Below are 19,133 nucleotides of genomic sequence, written 5' to 3'. Positions count from 1 at the left end.
TCCCTAGTAGCGATGTTTATACACCACAATAGGTACGTTTTTGCGGCTGAGTCGACCAAGAGGAAGCCGAGCACCGGTTCAGATAATCGTCACCGGTGTTGGCCGCGAGCGGGACTCGAACTCTGGTAGCCGGGTTTGTAGCGCAGCGCGCTGACCGCTACGCCACCGCTCCCCACTGCACTACCACTGACCCCTCCACACACACCCCTTGTCTCACACACGTTGACCAATGACAGCCCCTCACGCACACACACACACACACTGACAACAGCACCTCACACACACGTGCACACTGATACCCCTTCGCCCACACACTCCACGTATCTCTCCCCCTCTCCCCTCCACCCCAAGGGGCGTTGGGCGGGAATGGGCACTGCGGAGAGGTGGTGAAGAGGGGGGGGGGGCACGGGGGGGGGGTGGAGAGGAGGAGGCACGGAGGGGGTGGAGAGGGGGGGGCACGGGGGGTGGGGGTGGAGAGTCCCCCGGATAAAAACCCCGCGACTCGCCCTTGAGCCTCGGGTCGCGTCGCCGCTGCCACCGACTTCTGATTTCTCCGCTTGGTCGCTCCGTGCCCGCCAGGTGAGTCCCCGAGTGGCCTCGACGAGCAGGCGACGCTTGCTGCGCCTGGCCGCGCGGCCGAGGCAGCGGTAGCAGCAGAACAAATGTGCTGCTCACGGGAGGAACACAATCTAGGACTTGTTCGCGCTTGAGAGCAACTCCCTAACCCTGCCACCTTACGGTGCAGCTCGGGGGTTCTGGGTGACGCTGCGTTTGCGCACGCAAGGTGACCTTGTCGATGGTTCTCTCCGTGCGTGTAACGCGATGTTGTAATGCGTCGTGCGAGGTCCGCGCGAGAGTCTGGGCCGTAGAGCGCGGTGGCCCTGTGGACAGCAGGAGGCCGGGATTTCTGGGACGCACGCATTCAAACGGAAGGATTCAAACTTTAAACAAAACAAAAATATTGGGCTGACGTCCCAATTCGGGACCCTCCTTGAGCGCGGTCATGAGACTCAGTAAATGTTTCGGAAAATAAATGAACGGCACTTTCATTAACGAATGCCGTTTACAGCTGTCATCTTTTTTTAAATCTCTCTATGCTCTCAAGAAGGGGTCTTGCCCGAAACGTTAGCACAGACAGTGTGTTAGTAAAGAGTAGATCATGTGTATGTGTACGTTTAGGAGGACTCACATGACACTGGGATTTCGTTGGCAGTTTGTAGCTGGTTACGGTTTGCTGATGAGCAGTAATAATGGTGAAATGTTGTCTGGTCTCCTCAAGCCACGAGTCAAAGAGCTGTCCGTGAAGAGACGAGTGAGCAACATTTCTCTAGAACGTTCACCCTATGGAGTGTGTAGCATGTACTTATATGGAATGTGTAGACATTGCTACGTGTGTGTGTGTGTGTTCGATGTGTAGTACGCATAGTGTGTAGTATCCTAAAGTTTGTGCATAATTGTGAAATGTATCCTAAAGTTTGTGCATAATTGTGAAATGTCTACAGTGTATATTTATATCGATATGTACATAGTGTACGTATTATAATACTATATAGTGCATATATAGAGTGTAAATATAAGGTGTCTATGTACGTATGTGTGCAATTAGAGTTGCGCGGTAATGCAGCGGTGAGCGCACTCTGCTACAAACCCGGGGTCCCGAGTTGGATTCCCGCTCGTGACCAACATCAGTGGCGAATTCTGAAGTGGATCTGGGTCGCCCCGAGGTTGACTCGGCTTAAAATGAGTATCTGAAGACAAAATACAGCGCGGTGCTGGTCACACCACTCCCCCGTGTTTCATATCGGCCTTCAAGGGGTGCTGGCTAACCAGCACTTGCCCCAACAGTCTGTAATGGCTATATGGCTATGTATGGGTGGAGCCTTTCATATGAAAAAATGGTGTCGTGCGTTCGTTTATACCAGGAAGGCAATTGCAGTCGGGAGTGGTTCTGGCTACCTTTAATAGGTGCTCGCTAACAGCCCTTACCCCAACAGTCTGTTGTCGTCGCTGTCTCACGGGAGACGGTGACGCCGGTGGTGGTGGTGGTGATGATCATGATGGCGGTTCGCCTCGGGGCGGTTAAAGCACTGATCCGTGGACGTTGCGTGAGGATGCTCAGTTTGGTACGGGACCCTGACCCGACCCGACCTGATCGGACTAGAACCCAGAGCTGACGATTTGATCCGACTCAACCAGCCCCAATCCTGAGCCGATTTCAACTGCCCGGACCAAATCCGAGTGTGCCGACCTGCAGGCCTTACCTGGCGCAGACAGACCCATCAAATGTCGACTTAACATCACTCGACTAAGCCCAAGTTATTTGGTTATTTAATTTGATATCCCCTCCATGGGATTGTAGAATCTCCACCACTGGTTAAGAAATGCAAAAGGAGATGATGATGATGGTCAATATCCATTTCCCATTTGGACAAGAGGACATCTCATTCTAGATTTGAAGCTTTCCTGACTTCAGGAATCCATACTCTTTAGCTCTTTTTCCCTCTCTCTCCCACTTCAGCACAAAAAAAAACTTTTTTCTTGCTGTGGTTTTCCCACCTGATGATGATCGCTTGTGTTGCAATCGAAACGTCGTGATTTATTTTGTTTTATACCTACGCGACTTTACCGAAAGAACCCAAGAGTAAGGACACCTTATTTTGAATCACTCGATGTTACGCCTTTTCCACCTCCCGACAGCACAGAACTCAACCGCAGCCATGCCGTTCGGAAACACCCACAACAACTTCAAGCTGAAGTTCTCCAACGAGGAGGAGTTCCCGGACCTGAGCGTGCACAACAACCACATGGCCAAGGTGCTCACCCCTGAGATCTACAGCAAGCTTCGCGACAAGCAGACGCCCAGCGGCTACACGCTCGACGATGTCATTCAGACCGGCGTCGACAACCCAGGTAAGGGAGCCTCGCGGCGTTCTCGACCCCGTAGAACCCGGCCCATCCAAGCGCGCGACATCCTCGATCAGAGATCCATCTCCTCGTTGTTTGCCCCAAACCAGCTGTGGCCAGCTTGTTAGGGACCAAAAGCCCAAGTGTACCCGTGAGTTCTGCAAAGAGCCGAGGGTATGTATATATATGTGTATAACATTACATAATACAACTTATCATACAACTTTAATTCATGCCCTTTCGATAGAGCCGCATGCTGCTCAGGAGATGCCAGTTTGGCCACCCGCCGCTCCAAACTCAACTCGATCCCGTCTCAACGCTGCCTCCTCTCTCGCGGGTTTAAGTCAATTGGAATGAGAATAAGATGTATAATTCGGCACCTCCACCAGGCTCTCTCGTTTCACGGGGCCGTCCCAGATCCACCACGATCGTTGGGAAAACTCGCAGGCCACGGCAAGACCACGCGCGTAATCATCCCTGGGCCCGCAGATCGCGTAAAGAACCGAGCCCGGCACGCGATGCCCGCGACAATGCCGCCGTCTGTGCGGCGTCGCGCCTCGTGCGTTTAAGGGAAACCGCGTGGAGCACGCGGTGGGGTGGGGGGCTGGGGCAAGCGAGGCGAGTGTTGGAGAAACACGTGGGGGGAGGGGGGGGAGCCGTGTTTTCGTTGGATGCTCGATCCGAGCGACTTGTCGGTTGGAGCGAGTCGTGGAACAGAGGGTGGCTATGTTCGCGGTCGGGCCAGGCAGCTCTCTGGGCCTCCGCGTCAATCGAGTCCTTGTGCCGCTGGATCGCTGCTGCTGCTGTTGCGTCTCGCCCTTACTAATCCAGCCTGCCCCCTCTGCCCCCCCCCCCTCAATGCCCCACCACCACCACCACCACCACAGGCCATCCCTTCATCATGACCGTGGGCTGCGTGGCTGGCGACGAGGAGTCCTACGAGGTCTTCAAGGACCTGTTGGACCCCGTGATCAGCGACCGTCACTCGGGCTACAAGCCGACAGACAAGCACAAGACCGACCTGAACCCAGACAACCTGAAGGTGGGGAACCCCTCCTCACAGCCCCCCCCCCCCACCTCCTCCCCCGTACACTCTGTACCCACCTGCTGACATCTCTCCCTCATTCTCTACGGGATATTCATTGAAACGTGTAAGAGGTCACGGGTCAGTCCACTGCTGCAGGCGAAGGGCCTGCCCACGCCGCGCGGGTCGCGGCGGTTATTTGTCCACACGCCTTGGATGGCGACGACATCCAGCAGTGGATAGACGATCGTCCTGTTTCGTGTGGCAAGGGAGGCGACCAAGCCGCGTTTTGAGACGGCGAGTTGACACGAGTTCGTGATTTTCTTTCCCCCCCCTCCCCATCGCCGACCCCGCAACTTCAGGGCGGTGATGACCTGGACCCCAACTACGTGCTCAGCAGCCGCGTGCGCACGGGGCGTAGCATCAAGGGCTACAGCCTCCCCCCGCACTGCAGCCGCGGGGAGCGCCGCGCCGTCGAGAAGCTCTCAGTGGAGGGTGGGCACCCGGCGCGCCGCCGCCGCCCTGCACTAAACACACTCTGCAACCACTTTCCCTGCACTGCAGCTCTGCACTGCAAGCTCTGCACAACTGTCACGCACGGCCACCCTGTACTGCCGTCATAAACAACCACCCTGCACTACCGCCCTGCACGACCACAATTCAATATCGCCCTGCACAACCACCCTGCACTACCACCCTGAACAACCATCCTACACTACCGCCCTGCACCACTGCCACTCACCACCGTCGCAACTGCATTGCACTATCGGCCTGCTTAGTTTCCATACACAACAGCCCTACTCCAATGTCAACTCCCACCGCCCCTGCACAATTGCTCACTCAGCACCAGCACACGGCCGTCACGAGTTAAACACACGCTAGCAGCCAGAATACACACACACACGCTCACAATAACGCAGCAACACACAGCCAACACCAACACACACACGCACACAATAACCCAACAACACACAGCCAGCACCAACACACACGCGCGGCACAGCACACAAACACAAAGATCCTCCATATAGCCGTTAACAGACGGTTGGGGCAAGTGCTGGCTGTTAGTAAGCATCTATGAAGCCCAGCACGGCACACGTGGATGGGGGGGGGGGGGAGCTAGCCAGCACCACCTCCCGCCCGGCCGCCTTTGTCTCCCTCTTGGCGATGTTTATACACCGCACCAGGTACTCACTTGAAGGCTGAGTCGACCTAGGGGAGGCCCAGGACCGTTTTAGATAATCGTCACTGGTGTTGGCCGTGAGCGATAGTTGAACTCGGGTCGCCGGGTTCGTAGCACAGAGCGCACACACACAAGCCAACACACACATACCCCAGCACATACATCCCCAGCGAAGCACGCAAAAACACACGTGCACCCGCTGTGCCACACAGAGTTTGCTCTCAACTGCAGTGCTCGTATACAAGGCCCCAGCAGGACACTATCTCGCCTCCATCACACTGTCAACAAACCACACGCTCATAAAATAGCGATGGGCGCATAGCCTCGCGGTTGTGTAACAATGTTCTTGATGAGTGGTGCTGAGTGGACAGTGAGTGGTCCTGGTGTGAGTGTCTCTGTCCGTGGTGCTGAATGGACAGTGAGTGGTCCAGGCGTGAGTGTCCCTGTCCGTGGTGCTGAATGGACCGTGAGTGGTGCAAGAGTGAGTGTCTCTGTCCGTGGTGCTGAATGGACCGTGAGTGGTCCAGGCGTGAGTGTCTCTGTCCGTGGTGGTGAATGGATAGTGAGTGGTCCAGGCGTGAGTGTCTCTGTCCATGGTGGTGAATGGATAGTGAGTGGTCCAGGCGTGAGTGTTTCTGTCCGTGGTGGTGAATGAACAGTGAGTGGTCCAGGCGTGAGTGTCTCTGTCCGTGGTGGTGAATGGATAGTGAGTGGTCCAGGCGTGAGTGTCTCTGTCCATGGTGGTGAATGGATAGTGAGTGGTCCAGGCGTGAGTGTTTCTGTCCGTGGTGGTGAATGGACAGTGAGTGGTGCAAGAGTGAGTGTGATCTGTCCGAGGTGGTGAATGGACAGTGAGGGGTGCAACAGTGAGTGTCTCTGTCCGTGGTGCTAATTGGACAGTGAGTGGTCCAGGCGTGAGTGTCTCTGTCCGTGGTGCTGAATGGACAGTGAGTGGTCCAGGCGTGAGAATATCTTCCTGTACCTTCTGTGCAGCTCTGTCGAAGCTGGACGGAGACCTGAAGGGCAAGTACTACGCGCTCAAGGGCATGACGGACCAGGAGCAGCAGCAGCTGATCGATGACCACTTCCTCTTCGACAAGCCCGTGTCTCCACTGCTGCTGTGCGCCGGCATGGGCCGCGACTGGCCCGACGCGCGTGGAATCTGGTGCGGGAACTGACGATACAATAACAGTTAGTGACAGTAACAATTCGCCTACAGATAAAACTAGCCGTCATGCGAATACTGCCTGCTGCCCGAAGCAATGTGCCGACTGTCATTACTAGCACTGATGATGGCGTTATTACCTCCACGAACACGCTAACTCTTCGCAGACGAGTCATATCTATCACCGCTGTCTATATAACATTCGCACTACACTTAGCCGTAGCATTTACACGCATGTTAATGCGATCTATGAGAAGTATACGCGTCCTAGCACGGCATCTGTTCAACCATAACCACTAACCATAATACTAACCAGGCACCCAACACTAGCCCTATCCATAGCACAACGTAGACAATTAATAACCCCGAACAAGAGGAGTCAAATACATTTAACATCGCGTTGACCCCCAACACAGTGACTGTAATCACCATCTATTGAATTATTTACTAAGTATGTTTTATTTTACCAAGGCCCACTGAGCTGCATGCAGTAACTCAACGAAGTGGCCTATCATCGTGTGGGCATTTATAACAGTAGCCACATACTCTAAACGCACGTTAATTCTAAATGTGGAGGGGAAACCCGGAGGACCTGGAGAAAAATTCACGCGACCACGGGGGGAAACAGAAAAAAAACTCCAAATGTACAGGCATCGTCAGTGTCGGGATCGGGATCGAACCCACGACCTCCTGTATACCAGGCGAGGTAGTTAACGTCTCGCTACCGCAGGCACAACGACAACAAGACCTTCCTGGTGTGGGTGAACGAGGAGGACCACTTGCGCGTCATCTCCATGCAGAAGGGCGGCAACATGAAGGAGGTGTTCAAGCGCTTCTGCACGGGCCTGCAGAAGGTGCGGGCGCTTGTGTGTGTGTGTGCGTGTGGGGAGCGGTGGTGCAATGGTTAGGAGACTGTGCGCGTGCACGCGGATGCGGTAGCGCGCTGCGCTACGAAACTGGCGACCCGAATTCGATTCCCGTTCAAAACCAACACCAGTGACGATTATCTGAACCGGTCCTGGACCTCCCCTAGGTCGACTCAGCCTCGAATGAGTACCTGGTGCGGTGTGTAAACATCGTCATTGGGGAGACAAAGGCGGCCGGGCGTATTGCTGGCCACCCACCCCCTCGTGTGCCGTGCCGGCCTTTATAGGTGCTACTCGCTAACAGCACTTGCCCCAACAGTCCGTTAAGACTACACGGGGGATCTTTGTCTTATATACGTGGCATTGCGTTTTTTTTTTGCCCCGTACGAGTCAATCGACACCCTGAGGATGACCAATTTGCGCCCGCAACGACTGCTCCATCGCGACGAGTCTTTGAGATTAGATCGCTTTAATGAAGAAAACAAATAAACTACAATATGTCAAACAAGAATAGCTGGATGCGGTGCTGGCCAAATGAGCCTCTCTCCTGCCGTCAGGGCGTCGAATCGGCCTGCGCCACCGAACCGCGCGTCCCTTTACCGCCGTGGCAATGGCCGGGTGGTGCATGAAGCAGCGACCTCTCGCGGAATCGACTGTCTATATGCTGCATGTATCTTGAACTTCTTTTGCACAGTACGTAGCCAGCCGTGCTAATTGGAGATGCGGGGTAGAGGACAACACACTAAACACACACACACACAAAAACCCCAGTTTTCAAGAAATGAGTTTTCAATCTAGATTTAAAAGTGCTTTAAAGGTGCATAGCTCCAGTGGCTTCCTAATCAAACAGAACTTTCCCCGACAGTCTGTTGCACGTGCAGCAGTGAGTGCGCGTGAAGCGCGTACGCGAGTGGGTGTACACGCGAGTGCGTGGGGCGCGTGGCAGCGGGCTGTCTCTTTGCCAACCGCGCTAATCTCCGCCTGCATCGCGCGGTTGAATGTCCGCTGCCGCGCCGCAGATCGAGGCCATCTTCAAGGATAAGGGCCACCCTTTCTCGTGGAGCGAGCACCTGGGCTACATCCTCACGTGCCCCTCCAACCTGGGCACGGGGCTGCGCGGCGGCGTGCACGTCAAGCTGCCCAACCTCTCCAAGCACCCCAAGTTCGGCGAGGTCCTCACCCGCCTGCGCCTGCAGAAGCGCGGCACCGGTACGACTCACGGGCGGCGACCGCGTGGTCAGCACGGGGCCAGCACGGGGCCAGCACGGGGCCAGCACGGGGCCAGCACGAAGGGATAAACCTCACGGAGTCCACCCAGAGGAGGGGGCGTGGGGGAGGGGGGATTGTGGGAGTTTAACCCCTGGGGCAACGAGCTCGAGCCCCCCCCCCCCCCCCCCCCCCGAGGCTAATGTGGCGCGCGAATTTAACTTTCACGTGACTTGAAACAAACACACAAAAACGCGAGAATTATACGACGGTAAAACAAATAACGAGACCGAAAGGGGACTCTGATGTTTGAATGGAATCTTGACGATCGCAATGAAATCGCTGCGGGGCAGAGGGGGTTTTGGGGAGGGGTCGTTATATATTCCTGCTTGCCTCGCCCCTTACTTCACGTGGACTATTTTCCACTCCCCTCCCTCTTCCCGACCCGCAAACCGCGGTAGTGGACGCAACGAAATATGTCCCAGAGCCTAGCCCCGAACGGCTCCTGTTTAAGTAAATGCCGTGCTCGGTGGTCAGGAACTCCCGTGATCACTGAACGCCTCCTCCAACTCCTCCACCTCCTGCTCCTCCTCCCCCATCGCCCAACTTAAAAAAAACTGTTCGCACGCTTTCGGAGGGGGGGGGGCACCTTGCACAAGGATGGAGTTGGGGGCAGGGCCAGCGGGCACCCAAATCTCCACCTGTTCCCCCCCCCGGTTCTGGCTGTGACCTCGCGTGCCGCGCCCCCCGTCCTCCGTGTTGCGTGCCCAGGTGGCGTGGACACGGCGGCCGTGGGCGGCGTCTTCGACATCTCCAACGCGGACCGGCTGGGCTCGTCCGAGGTGGAGCAGGTGCAGATGGTGGTGGACGGCGTGAAGCTGCTCATCGAGATGGAGAAGGCGCTGGAGAAGAACGCGTCGATCGAAGACCTCATCCCCGCGCAGAAGTGAAGAAACTCCGGCGCGACTCGAACGACTTGTACAGTCCGCTAAATCGTCATGCGGCGTAGCAGCAGCAGCAGCAGAGGCAACAGCAGCGCGTTCATGTAGTCGACGGTCAACGGCACAGATAATAAAAAAAAACAATCATTTCGCTGAAACCCGTTTTTGTCTGTTTCATTTCTCTACGACACTTTCACCGGACACACCCAGTCGCGCAAGGGTTCTACTTTTGAGGGGGAAGAATCCGTGCGTTATCGCCTCTCTCCCTTTAGATCCCTTCCGTCTGCGCGTAGAGACGATGGAGGTTTGTACCCGTGGCATAACCACGGGGAGGGGAGTAGAGTCAAGGATGTGATGTTTGGACACGAACGGGGAAAGATGCCAAGACAGACAAAAGAGGGCACGACTCAAGATGAGCAGTAGGAAGAGAGAGGGAGCGCAGGGCAGGAATGGCAAGAGGAGGAATGACCAGACCAAGGTGGAGGGACTGAGAGAGTGATGATGATGAGAAGGGGGAGAGGGAGAGAGAAGGAGCAAGCAGAAGCAAGCTGCACCGAGCAGCGTCTGTTTTCACAGGGGGCGGCGAGTGATTCAAAGTAGGCGTGGCCACACAGAAGTCACGTGATTTACGGGCGGCTTGAGATGATGCAGATATATAGGATGGGGCCGAATGAGATCTGTCTTGTGCCAGCTTCACGGCTCCCCTTGTGGCCCATTCTGTTCGAGACCATTCTTCACCTGTGTCAATCCAGTGGAACTTTGTCTTGATGTGAAAAAGCTCAACAAGTCAGACTCATTGCAAGGGCCACTGGCAGCCCCTGGTGGACTTTAGTGCGGCCCCTGACGTGCAGCTCCCGACAATACACAACATGTGAAAACATCCCCATTGTCGTGCTGCTGTCAAACCCCAATGGTGTAAAATGTGCGGCGGCCCTCACATTGATGTCTTATTGGCGAAATTGCCCCCTCCCCACCCCCCTCCCCCCATCTGCAAATGAGTGGAGAACATTAGTTGAAGCTATAGGGTTGGCTGAGCCTTGGCTCTGGAGGCCTGGAGCTGGCTCTGAGGTCCTCGAGCCTGAGCAGAGTTTTTTATGTTCTAGAATGAGTGGAACTGGGACCACTGGAGCCAGAGTGGAACTGGAGTTACTAGAGCCAGAGTGGAAATGGGGTCACTGGAGCCAGAGTAGAACTGAAGCTGGGACCACTGGAGCCAGAGTGGAACTGGGGTCACTGGAGCCAGAGTGGAACTGGGGTCACTGGAGCCAGAGTGGAACTGGGATCACTGGAGCCAGAGTGGAAGTGGGGTCACTGGAGCCAGAGTGGAACTGGAGCTGGGACCACTGGAGCCAGAGTGGAACTGGGGTCACTGGAGCCAGAGTGGAACTGGAGCTGGGACCACTGGAGCCAGAGTGGAACTGGGACCACTGGAGCCAGAGTGGAACTGGGGTTACTGGAGCCAGAATGGAACTGGGGTTACTAGAGCCAGAGTGGAACTGGGGTTACTGGAACCAGAGTGGAAGTGGGGTTACTGGAGCCAGAGTGGAAGTGGGGTTACTGGAGCCAGAGTGGAACTGGGGTTACTGGAGCCAGAGTGGAACTGGGGTCACTGGAGCCAGAGTGGAACTGGGGTCACTGGAGCCAGAGTGGAACTGGGGTCACTGGAGCCAGAGTGGAACTGGGGTCACTGGAGCCAGAGTGGAACTGGAGCTGGGGTTACTGGAGCCAGAGTGGAACTGGGATCACTGGAGCCATAGTGGAAGTGGGGTCACTGGAGCCAGAGTGGAACTGGGGTTACTGGAGCCAGAGTGGAACTGGAGCTGGGGTTACTGGAGCCAGAGTGGAACTGGGGTTACTAGAGCCAGAGTGGAACTGGGATCACTGGAGCCAGAGTGGAACTGGAGCTGGGGTCACTGGAGCCAGAGTGGAACTGGGGTTACTGAAGCCAGAGTGGAACTGGAGCTGGGACCACTGGAGCCAAAGTGGAACTGGAGCTGGGAGATAATGTAGATATGTCACGGAGGAGAGATAATGCAGAGATGTCACAGAGGAGAGATAATGCAGATATATCACAGAGGAGAGATGATGCAGATATATCACAGAGGAGAGATGATGCAGAGATGTCACAGAGGAGAGATAATGCAGAGATGTCATAGAGGAGAGATAATGCAGATTTCACGGAGGCGAGATAATGCAGAGATGTCACAGAGGAGAGATAATGCAGAGATGTCACAGAGGAGAGATAATGCAGAGATGTCACAGAGGAGAGATAATGTAGAGATGTCACAGAGGAGAGATAATGCAGAGATGTCACAGAGGAGAGATAATGCAGAGATGTCACAGAGGAGAGATAATGTAGAGATGTCACGGAGGTGAGATAATGCAGAGATGTCACAGAGGAGAGATAATGTAGAGATGTCACAGAGGAGAGATAATGCAGAGATGTCACGGAGGTGAGATAATGCAGAGATGTCACAGAGGAGAGATAATGCAGAGATGTCACGGAGAGATAACGCAGAGATGTCACAGAGGAGAGATAATGCAGAGATGTCATGGAGAGATAACGCAGAGATGTCACGGAGGTGAGATAATGCAGAGATGTCACAGAGGAGAGATAATGCAGAGATGTCACGGAGCGCACGGTCATCTCACAGGGTGGGGTGATGTCGCAGCTCAGAGTAAAGTTACGCTTTTAAAGTTCATAGCGTGAGCTTTGATGTTACGATTCACAAGGGCACGCTATGATGCCACAGGTTGCTCAGTGCGCTGACAGGTCCATGGCTCAAGCTCCCTCAATCCCATCTGATGCCACGTCCCCCCCACTTCCCTCTTCACATACTCTCATTGTCATCGTTTTGTTCACTCATTGGCCGAATGAGTGAACAACAAAATAATTTAATACGCATACTATAATTTGAAAAACAATTTCTTAAGCATGCGATTCGATGCGGCTCTTGTGAGCACTGGGAATCAATATAAATCCGTGCATGCATCATTACGCCAGATTCATACACTTGAGATTTGATGCACGCAACGTTCGTTTGAGAATTGATATCAATGAGATGGGATACATCGTCCTTGTTGATGCCACGTTTGTCTTCACACAGAAACTCCCACGGTGGGCCAGAGCTCAGCAGGCCACTCAAAGAACCTTTGCGGGCCACCAATGGCCTCGAGTTAATGGGTATTTAATTATCTTAAAACCATGTCATATTATTGTCCTTTTAAACATGAAACACAAAACGTTAACCTGATTGGTCTTTTTCAGAGGTTGGCAACTTGCAGTTCCGGAGCCGAATGCAGCTCTTTAAAGACTGCTTCGTGATTTTATTTATTAAGGCACATCTCATATTCAAGTACATTGTCGCTCTTAAAATTGTTTTGTTTTTACTTAAAGCTTTCAGGACTGCAGGAAGTCATATTCTTTGGGTCTTTCGGTAAAGTCACATAGATAGGTTCAAAGAGAATAACAAAAAACTACGACGTTTCGATCGAAACACAAGCGGTCGTCATCAGGACCGCTTGTGTTGCGATCGAAATGTCGTAGTTTTTTTGTTATTCTCTTTGAACCAATCTACGTGACTTTACCGAAAGGCCCAAATAATTTTTTTTGTTTGTTACAGAATTCGAAAAAAAAATTCCCTTCTTGTTATTTTGGTTGCCTCGTCTATTTACAAGTAGTAATAACTTAAAGTATGGGTTGTTGGAGTCGCTGGCAGGGAAAGACTATGTGGAGCCAGAGCCGCCGTGTGCTTCACAGTGCTTCTGGAGCTCCGGCCGCTGGAGCCAGCCTGGAACGGGAGCTGAGCTCCAGCCTGGGCGCTGCCAACTCGAGGCACAACGCATGTGGAACGTCCCACCGCAGTGTCCACGAGGGTTGCCATTCCCAGTTACCGCAGATGGCACGGTCTACCAGCAGGGCGGCTCACGGCTTTTCCTGGATGCACACCGGGGGGATGAAGCATCGTGGGGATTAAAATAACCCCAAGGGTTTTACAGGTCACACGCAGATGAACTCTACACCCGAAGCCATCTGTGGGCCAGAGCAGAACATAGGTGCAACCTAATGCAGAAAAACTTCAGTAGCAACGATTTTTTGTTTAACTTGGCTTAAGAGTGAATTCTTTGAATAATGCACTCATTGCAATGGTCATCACATCAACTGTTATTTGGCCGCGGAAATAAGTTGGAACCACGAAAGTGATTCCACCTCAAGTGGTACCGGCGAGTGCGATATTCGGCTTCAGGGCTCCTGGCCTGACCGTCCCACGATGTCAGAGGTACCCGAAGCACGGCGCGAGATACGGAAGAGCCCCCCCCCCCCCCCAAATCACCGTGGCGTCACTTAACAGAAATAAAGTTCCAAACGCCAAGCGTCACGACAAAGCAGTTCCACGTGCAGGCGGCTGGCTTGGAACACCAATTCCAAACAGCTCGGAGGCCCGCCCGACACCGCAACGGTCGTCGCCACAACCACTTTCACTCGAAACGAATAAACTCGCCACTTCCTAAACTCTCCTCCGCTCAAACACGGCCGTAACCATGGTGCGACCACGCCGCCTTCTTGCCACTTTCTTGTCACGGGGGGGGGGGGGGGGTGTGAGCGATTATCGAGGGCACCGTCCCGCGACAAGTCGCCCCCCCACGGAGAGCTCCGTCACGCGGAGCCCGGGCTCGCGCCGCTTGCCGACGCAGCCACAAGGCGAGCGGAAAGTAAAAAAAAAGTCTCCGTCCATTAACATTCCGCGTGGTATGACGCACGTGGCGCTCAACTCGCCCGCCCCCCCTCCTCCCTTTAATATCGAAGCCGTGCAGTGCAGCGGGGATCCGGCATAGTTTGGTGTCAATCATTTTATTAATATCGTGGAGGACAAGGCAGGGCAATGACATGTAATTTAAGATTGCTTTTTAAATGCACCGCGGTTTTTTTTTAATGGAAAAGCTCATAGGCACCTTTGTCAATCCACTGCTGGATGAGGGCCTCCGCATTGCGTGTTCATCACGAGCATTATTGGACCATACTTTACCACGCTGGTGAGTGCGGGGTGGCGAAGGGGTGACTCCAGGACAGGTCCAGCTATCGATTGCCATTAAAATGAGCTGTGGCTGGGAATCGAACTCAGGTTTGCTTGGTTTATCGCGCAGTGCATTATATATTGCGTCACCGCTTCAAGACTGGATTAACGGAATCACAAATAATAAATGAACGTAAGATAATACAAACTAAAGCAGTGCACTCTATATAAAAACATAACTTACGAGTCCACGTGTTAGATCGCCATCAAAAGCCTTTATTCAGCGCTTTTTACAATGTTGTAAATCGGCAAATACATGACATCTGCTTCAAGATTAGAATGGTGCATGAGATCTAGGCACAATATATCCCTTGCCCAACCTCAGAGCCCAACACGACCTAACTGTACACGCGTATACACGCACTAAGGATGTAACGATTGATTCGGTCAACAATTTGATGAATTTTCAAAGTCATGATTTGGAGTCGCAATACATTTTTCTCCTTGTAGTTTGTTTAGTCTACAGTGAGACGAATTAATATACTTTGAAGTGGCATCAATGAATATGAAGGAAAAATAAATTGGCCCTCAGACATACAATCTGATGCATGGATCACGAGCGTAAGAATGGATTTGGTGGTTCCAATCGTTACATCCCAAATGCACACGCTCGATAATTTCTACATTAGCCTCACGCCACCAGCACCACGCGGTACCACAACACCCAGCTCTCCTCGCCACCCTCACCAACCCCCGACACGATGCCGGTACGGCGAGGTGCGGTGCCCACAAAAGCGCCACCCAGCAACACGCCGTCCCGATAACGAGCCGATATTGACGAGCACGATGAGCTGATAATGAGCTGTCCCAGCCGTCCGCTCACGGTGCGCCGTGTTGTCCTACCAGCAGGCGGCTGCCCCAGCCACTTACTGACGGATCGCTTTCTGCCCAGTGACACGTTGCCCAAACACACGACGCCCACCCGCCCGCGCAGTACGCCGCTGGGGCCCCGAGAGGGGACAACGCGACGCGGAGGCCTCGGTGGCCACCATCGCCACTCGCCGCGGTCACCAGCGCCTGTTGACGTTCAGCTGCTGCAGGTGCTCGTTCACGAAGCGGTGCGGCGGGAAGCGCGCCGCCGTCTTTTCCCGCGTGAAAGCGCGAAACGCGCTGGTTCGAAACTCCACCATGTGCCCGCTCTCCTGCTCGCGGCTCATCCACGCGCGGCTCAGCCAGTACTCGTTCTCAGCCTCCGCCTCGAGCCGCCGCCGCAGCTTCACCAGGCTGTTGTAGGACACGCGCAGCGGCCGGCGGTGCTTGCCGGCCCACTGGCGGCCGCCGGGGAGGCTCATGCGGAGCAGCGCTGACAGGAACATCGCTGCTGCTGCTGCTGCTGAGGAGGAGTGGGAGGATCAGGAGGAAGTGGTGCACACAGATAAATATTTCATGGGGGGAAATTGTTGTCCACTGCAATGAAAATTCACCGATTTCAGAAAGCGATATTGTATACAAGCTAAGTTTGCGTTACGCAATATTTTGTGTCTATAAATACATTCATATCAGGAAGTATTGTTAATTTACAACTCTACATTTATGAAAAAGCTCACAAATGGTCAATGTCATAAAATGGCCGCTGTAAGAGGCGTTCGCCTGTGGGAAACTTGGACAAGGACCAGATCAATCTGGGATGCCGGTTCAACACACACGCTAAGTGGTGTACAAAATAGCTTAAACTATGCCGAGTTGGCCGTAAAACGGTGGTAATTAGAGCTTAACTTCTCACTTTATTTCGGGTCGCTGGTTAAATGGACTAAGCACGTGATTAGTGACCAGCCAGAGTGCGAGAGAACATATTATCGGGGTCATCGTCCCACAGACACCGACTGAAATTAAGCCCTGGTGGTACAGAAATTACATCCCGAGCCTGTCCGTATGGACTCTGAACCGTTGGCCCCTCGTCAGCTCGTGCTTTCTCTGGGTCCCTGGGTTCGTTCCTTTTACAAACATCCCAATGTAGGGCCCTGTAAAGAGGAGGCCTGACACTCAGCGAGCTATTTATGGATACATATTTACTTTTTCTCATGTGAGAGCGGTGGGGCAGCAGTTAGCGCACTGAGCAACCCGAGTTTGATTCCCGCCCATGGCAATGTACTAGGGCTGAACGATTAATTTATTTCAAATAGAAATCGCAATTTGAAACAATGCGATTAGCAAATCGCAAAGGCTGCGATTATTTTGCGATTTAAAAAGTCCTATTACTTTATTATTGGAAATGTTTTATTATTTATTATTTTATTTAACAATTGTTCTATGTTTGATTGTTCTATTTCAATCAAAACATTTTAATAAATACATGTTGGAAGGTAATTCATATATTTCAAGTTCTCATCCTTGCATTAGAATATAAAGCAGTTCATATTTTGATGGTATCACGTGGCAATGCTCCATCACGTGATTTAAATCTATTACACAGCGAATATTGAACTGCTTGACTTCAAAAAATTGAATCGCAAATCAAATCGCAATATCTGTCAGAAAAATCCCAATTAGATAGTCCCCAAATCGTTCAGCCACACTATATACGAAGAACTTCTTTCCCACCGTACGCAGCCAAACCGTGCTAATCGGAGGTGCGGCCTAACACGGCTGGGCCATGGGCAGCGGCCTTCTGAAACGCTCTTGGGGTGCCACCCCCATTCACACCACCACCACCCTGACCAGCGTGGTGAAGTATGGTCAAACAACCCCGGCAATCGATACGGAGGCCTTCAATCCAGCAGCGAATTGACAGAGGGGGGTAGGGGCAAGGAAATTACTGCTTACATTAAGTCACACCTGTAAACCCCTTATCGGTGCTCTACCTTATTACAGACCAACGCAGACTTTATTGGCCACCCCGTGCCCCCTTATAAATCTCGACGTTCACCCAACAAAAGTCCCATCGCGAGCTATAAACACAAATAGACAACTAAACAAAGGTGCCCCCGTATTTTAAACGGCTGTACTCCGCGTGAACCTGCAAACTCAACTTCCCTGCGAAAATAACCCGTCGCGGTGACAATTTTAATAAACACAAACAAACAACAACAACCACCACCACGATGTGTGGGGTGCTGCTGATGCCGCGCGTTCAGCTCGCGACCTTGGGCCCGAGCCTGCCCTGGGCCCTGGGCCCGAGCCTGCCCTGGGCCCTGGGCCCGAGCCTGCCCTGGGCCCTGGGCCCGAGCCTGCCCTGGGCCCTGGGCCCGAGCCTGCCCTGGGCCCTGGGCCCGAGCCTGCCCTGGGCCCTGGGCCCGAGCCTGCCCTGGGCCCTGGGCCCGAGCCTGCCCTGGGCCCTGGGCCCGAGCCTGCCCTGGGCCCGAGCCTGCCCTGGGCCCTGGGCCCGAGCCTACCCTGGGCCCGAGCCCAAAGGGCCGCACCGATCGTCCCCGCGCAATGAACGCGCCTCCCCCTCCCTCCCTCCCTTCCCTTCCCTCCTCGCCTTATTCGCACGCAGACACACAACGCGAATGTGGTCTCCGGTGGAGGGGAGGCCACAAGGAAGGGGAAAGCTTCCAAGGCCCCCTCTCTCTCTCTCACGCACCCTCGACGAGAGTGCGCTTCGAACCGCGTGGACGCGCGGTGGATGTGGCGTGCCGGCTCCGCGCGATGCCAGATCAGAGGGGTTTGGTGGTGCTGGGTGGGTGGAGTCACACACACAAAAAAAAACCTCTGCTCGTATCGATTCTGTGATTCCGTCAATGCAGTCGATTCCCTTGCAGGTAAGGGGTCCGGGTACGTCTATCGGAAGCTTTCTTTACTTGAAGCCCTTGCACCACCACGCCCCCCCTTGGATTTCGTTAAAAGCCGATAATGAATACATAGGCGATTATTTTGATGAAACAAAGTTGTTACTCAACGTGCCCGTGCGTGTTGTGTTTTCGATTATTTTCATTCAAAAATTTTTTTTTGGGAAACGTCTGCAAAAGTTTGATCTTGAGTTTTTATTATAGTGTGCTGATCTTTACAGGTGTATTGAACAATGTTTTTTGATACTCCTACTTTTATGGGAGTGCCTCATGCTGCCAGCTATGGCTGCAAAGTTTGGTCGTGCATGTGATGTATATCGTTTATTGTTAAATATGAATCACAGTTCCTATGACCACTGTTACATTGATTTTTATAGCTTTATGTTGGTGATTTCGAAAACGTTTTGTTTTAGCCATATTTGTTTGTTGTAGTAGAGAGTTAGACTGATAACTTTAATCTAAATTGTCCTTATGGTTCCTACATCATTGGACCTCCTTGGCCAGTACCAAAAGATAATAATAGGGTTTTTCCCCTTTTTTCTGGCAACAAAACTGAAACCTTTTTTTTACAAGGATTCATGTCTGCATTAACCACAATACTTGCAGTCAAAATGCAAACAAAAAACACACTGATAATATATGCATTGTCCGTGAAACTGATTGGTCCACACCAGAGACAGCTTTCTTTAGAGCCTGGTCTCAATTGGTGCTAGACCAGATGACGCCAAAAGGTGTTCAGCTCAAATATATGATAATACGAGGAAGTGGGTGGCCAGCAGCACGCCCGGCCGCCTTTGTCTCCCCAGTGGCGATGTTAACACCATAGCAGTTCCTCGTTTGAGGCTGAGTCGACCTAGGGGAGGCCCAGGACCGGTTCAGATAATCGTCACCGATGGTGGCCGTGAGCGGGAATCGAACTCGGGTCGCCGGGTTCGTAGCGCGGCGCGTTAACCACTACACTACAATGCGTTACGCTTACACACGCGCGGGTCACGTGACAGATTTGACGTCACAGCTCACTTGCCGTGCAAAAAATATATC

General features: G+C 53.2%; 2 protein-coding genes across 12 annotated transcripts; one reads left to right on the top strand and one right to left on the bottom strand.

Moving 5' to 3' along the window:
• The first annotated feature begins 448 nt into the window (after window positions 1–448).
• Window positions 449–9,447, top strand: LOC116939438 (creatine kinase M-type). Of its 2 annotated transcripts, none has more exons than XM_032947768.2 (8): window positions 449–579; window positions 2,698–2,910; window positions 3,792–3,946; window positions 4,291–4,423; window positions 6,105–6,276; window positions 7,007–7,130; window positions 8,162–8,351; window positions 9,120–9,447. In XM_032947768.2, exons 2-8 carry the CDS (start codon window positions 2,718–2,720, stop codon window positions 9,296–9,298), a joined length of 1,146 nt encoding a protein of 381 aa, XP_032803659.1. In that variant the 5' UTR covers window positions 449–579; window positions 2,698–2,717; the 3' UTR covers window positions 9,299–9,447. The 2 variants fall into 2 exon arrangements, with proteins under 2 accessions (XP_032803659.1, XP_032803660.1); XM_032947769.2 differs by having other exon boundaries at window positions 455–579; window positions 2,703–2,910.
• A 5,112-nt stretch (window positions 9,448–14,559) lies between these two features.
• On the bottom strand, window positions 14,560–17,996 carry MRPL57 (mitochondrial ribosomal protein L57). 10 transcript variants are annotated; one of them, XM_032947773.2, is made up of 2 exons: window positions 17,888–17,996; window positions 14,560–15,688 (listed from the first exon to the last, which is right to left on the bottom strand). In XM_032947773.2, the coding sequence occupies exon 2, from the start codon at window positions 15,678–15,680 to the stop codon at window positions 15,372–15,374; it is 309 nt and encodes a 102-aa protein (XP_032803664.1). In that variant the 5' UTR covers window positions 15,681–15,688; window positions 17,888–17,996; the 3' UTR covers window positions 14,560–15,371. The 10 variants fall into 10 exon arrangements, with proteins under 10 accessions (XP_032803664.1, XP_032803663.1, XP_032803671.1 ...); XM_032947772.2 differs by having other exon boundaries at window positions 14,560–15,691; window positions 17,888–17,994; XM_032947780.2 differs by having other exon boundaries at window positions 14,560–15,685; window positions 17,888–17,993.
• Between the last annotated feature and the right edge of the window lie 1,137 nt (window positions 17,997–19,133).

This window comes from Petromyzon marinus, chromosome 6 (assembly GCF_048934315.1).
Source record: "Petromyzon marinus isolate PM22_M1 ecotype Great Lakes invasive population chromosome 6, UKy_Petmar_22M1.pri1.0, whole genome shotgun sequence".
NCBI classification, from domain to species: domain Eukaryota; kingdom Metazoa; phylum Chordata; class Hyperoartia; order Petromyzontiformes; family Petromyzontidae; genus Petromyzon; species Petromyzon marinus.
Note: the sequence above shows the minus strand (reverse complement) of the source record. Positions and strands in the feature narration are given on the sequence as shown.

Bases quoted from the DNA above. Each gene is read 5' to 3' on its own strand.
- MRPL57 (XM_032947773.2), bottom strand. From the start codon at position 15,680: ATGTTCCTGTCAGCGCTGCTCCGCATGAGCCTCCCCGGCGGCCGCCAG.
- LOC116939438 (XM_032947768.2), top strand. From the start codon at position 2,718: ATGCCGTTCGGAAACACCCACAACAACTTCAAGCTGAAGTTCTCCAAC. The intron at 3,947-4,290 runs GTGGGGAACCCC...CCGCAACTTCAG, and splicing joins TGAACCCAGACAACCTGAAG to GGCGGTGATGACCTGGACCC. The intron at 8,352-9,119 runs GTACGACTCACG...TTGCGTGCCCAG, and splicing joins CCTGCAGAAGCGCGGCACCG to GTGGCGTGGACACGGCGGCC.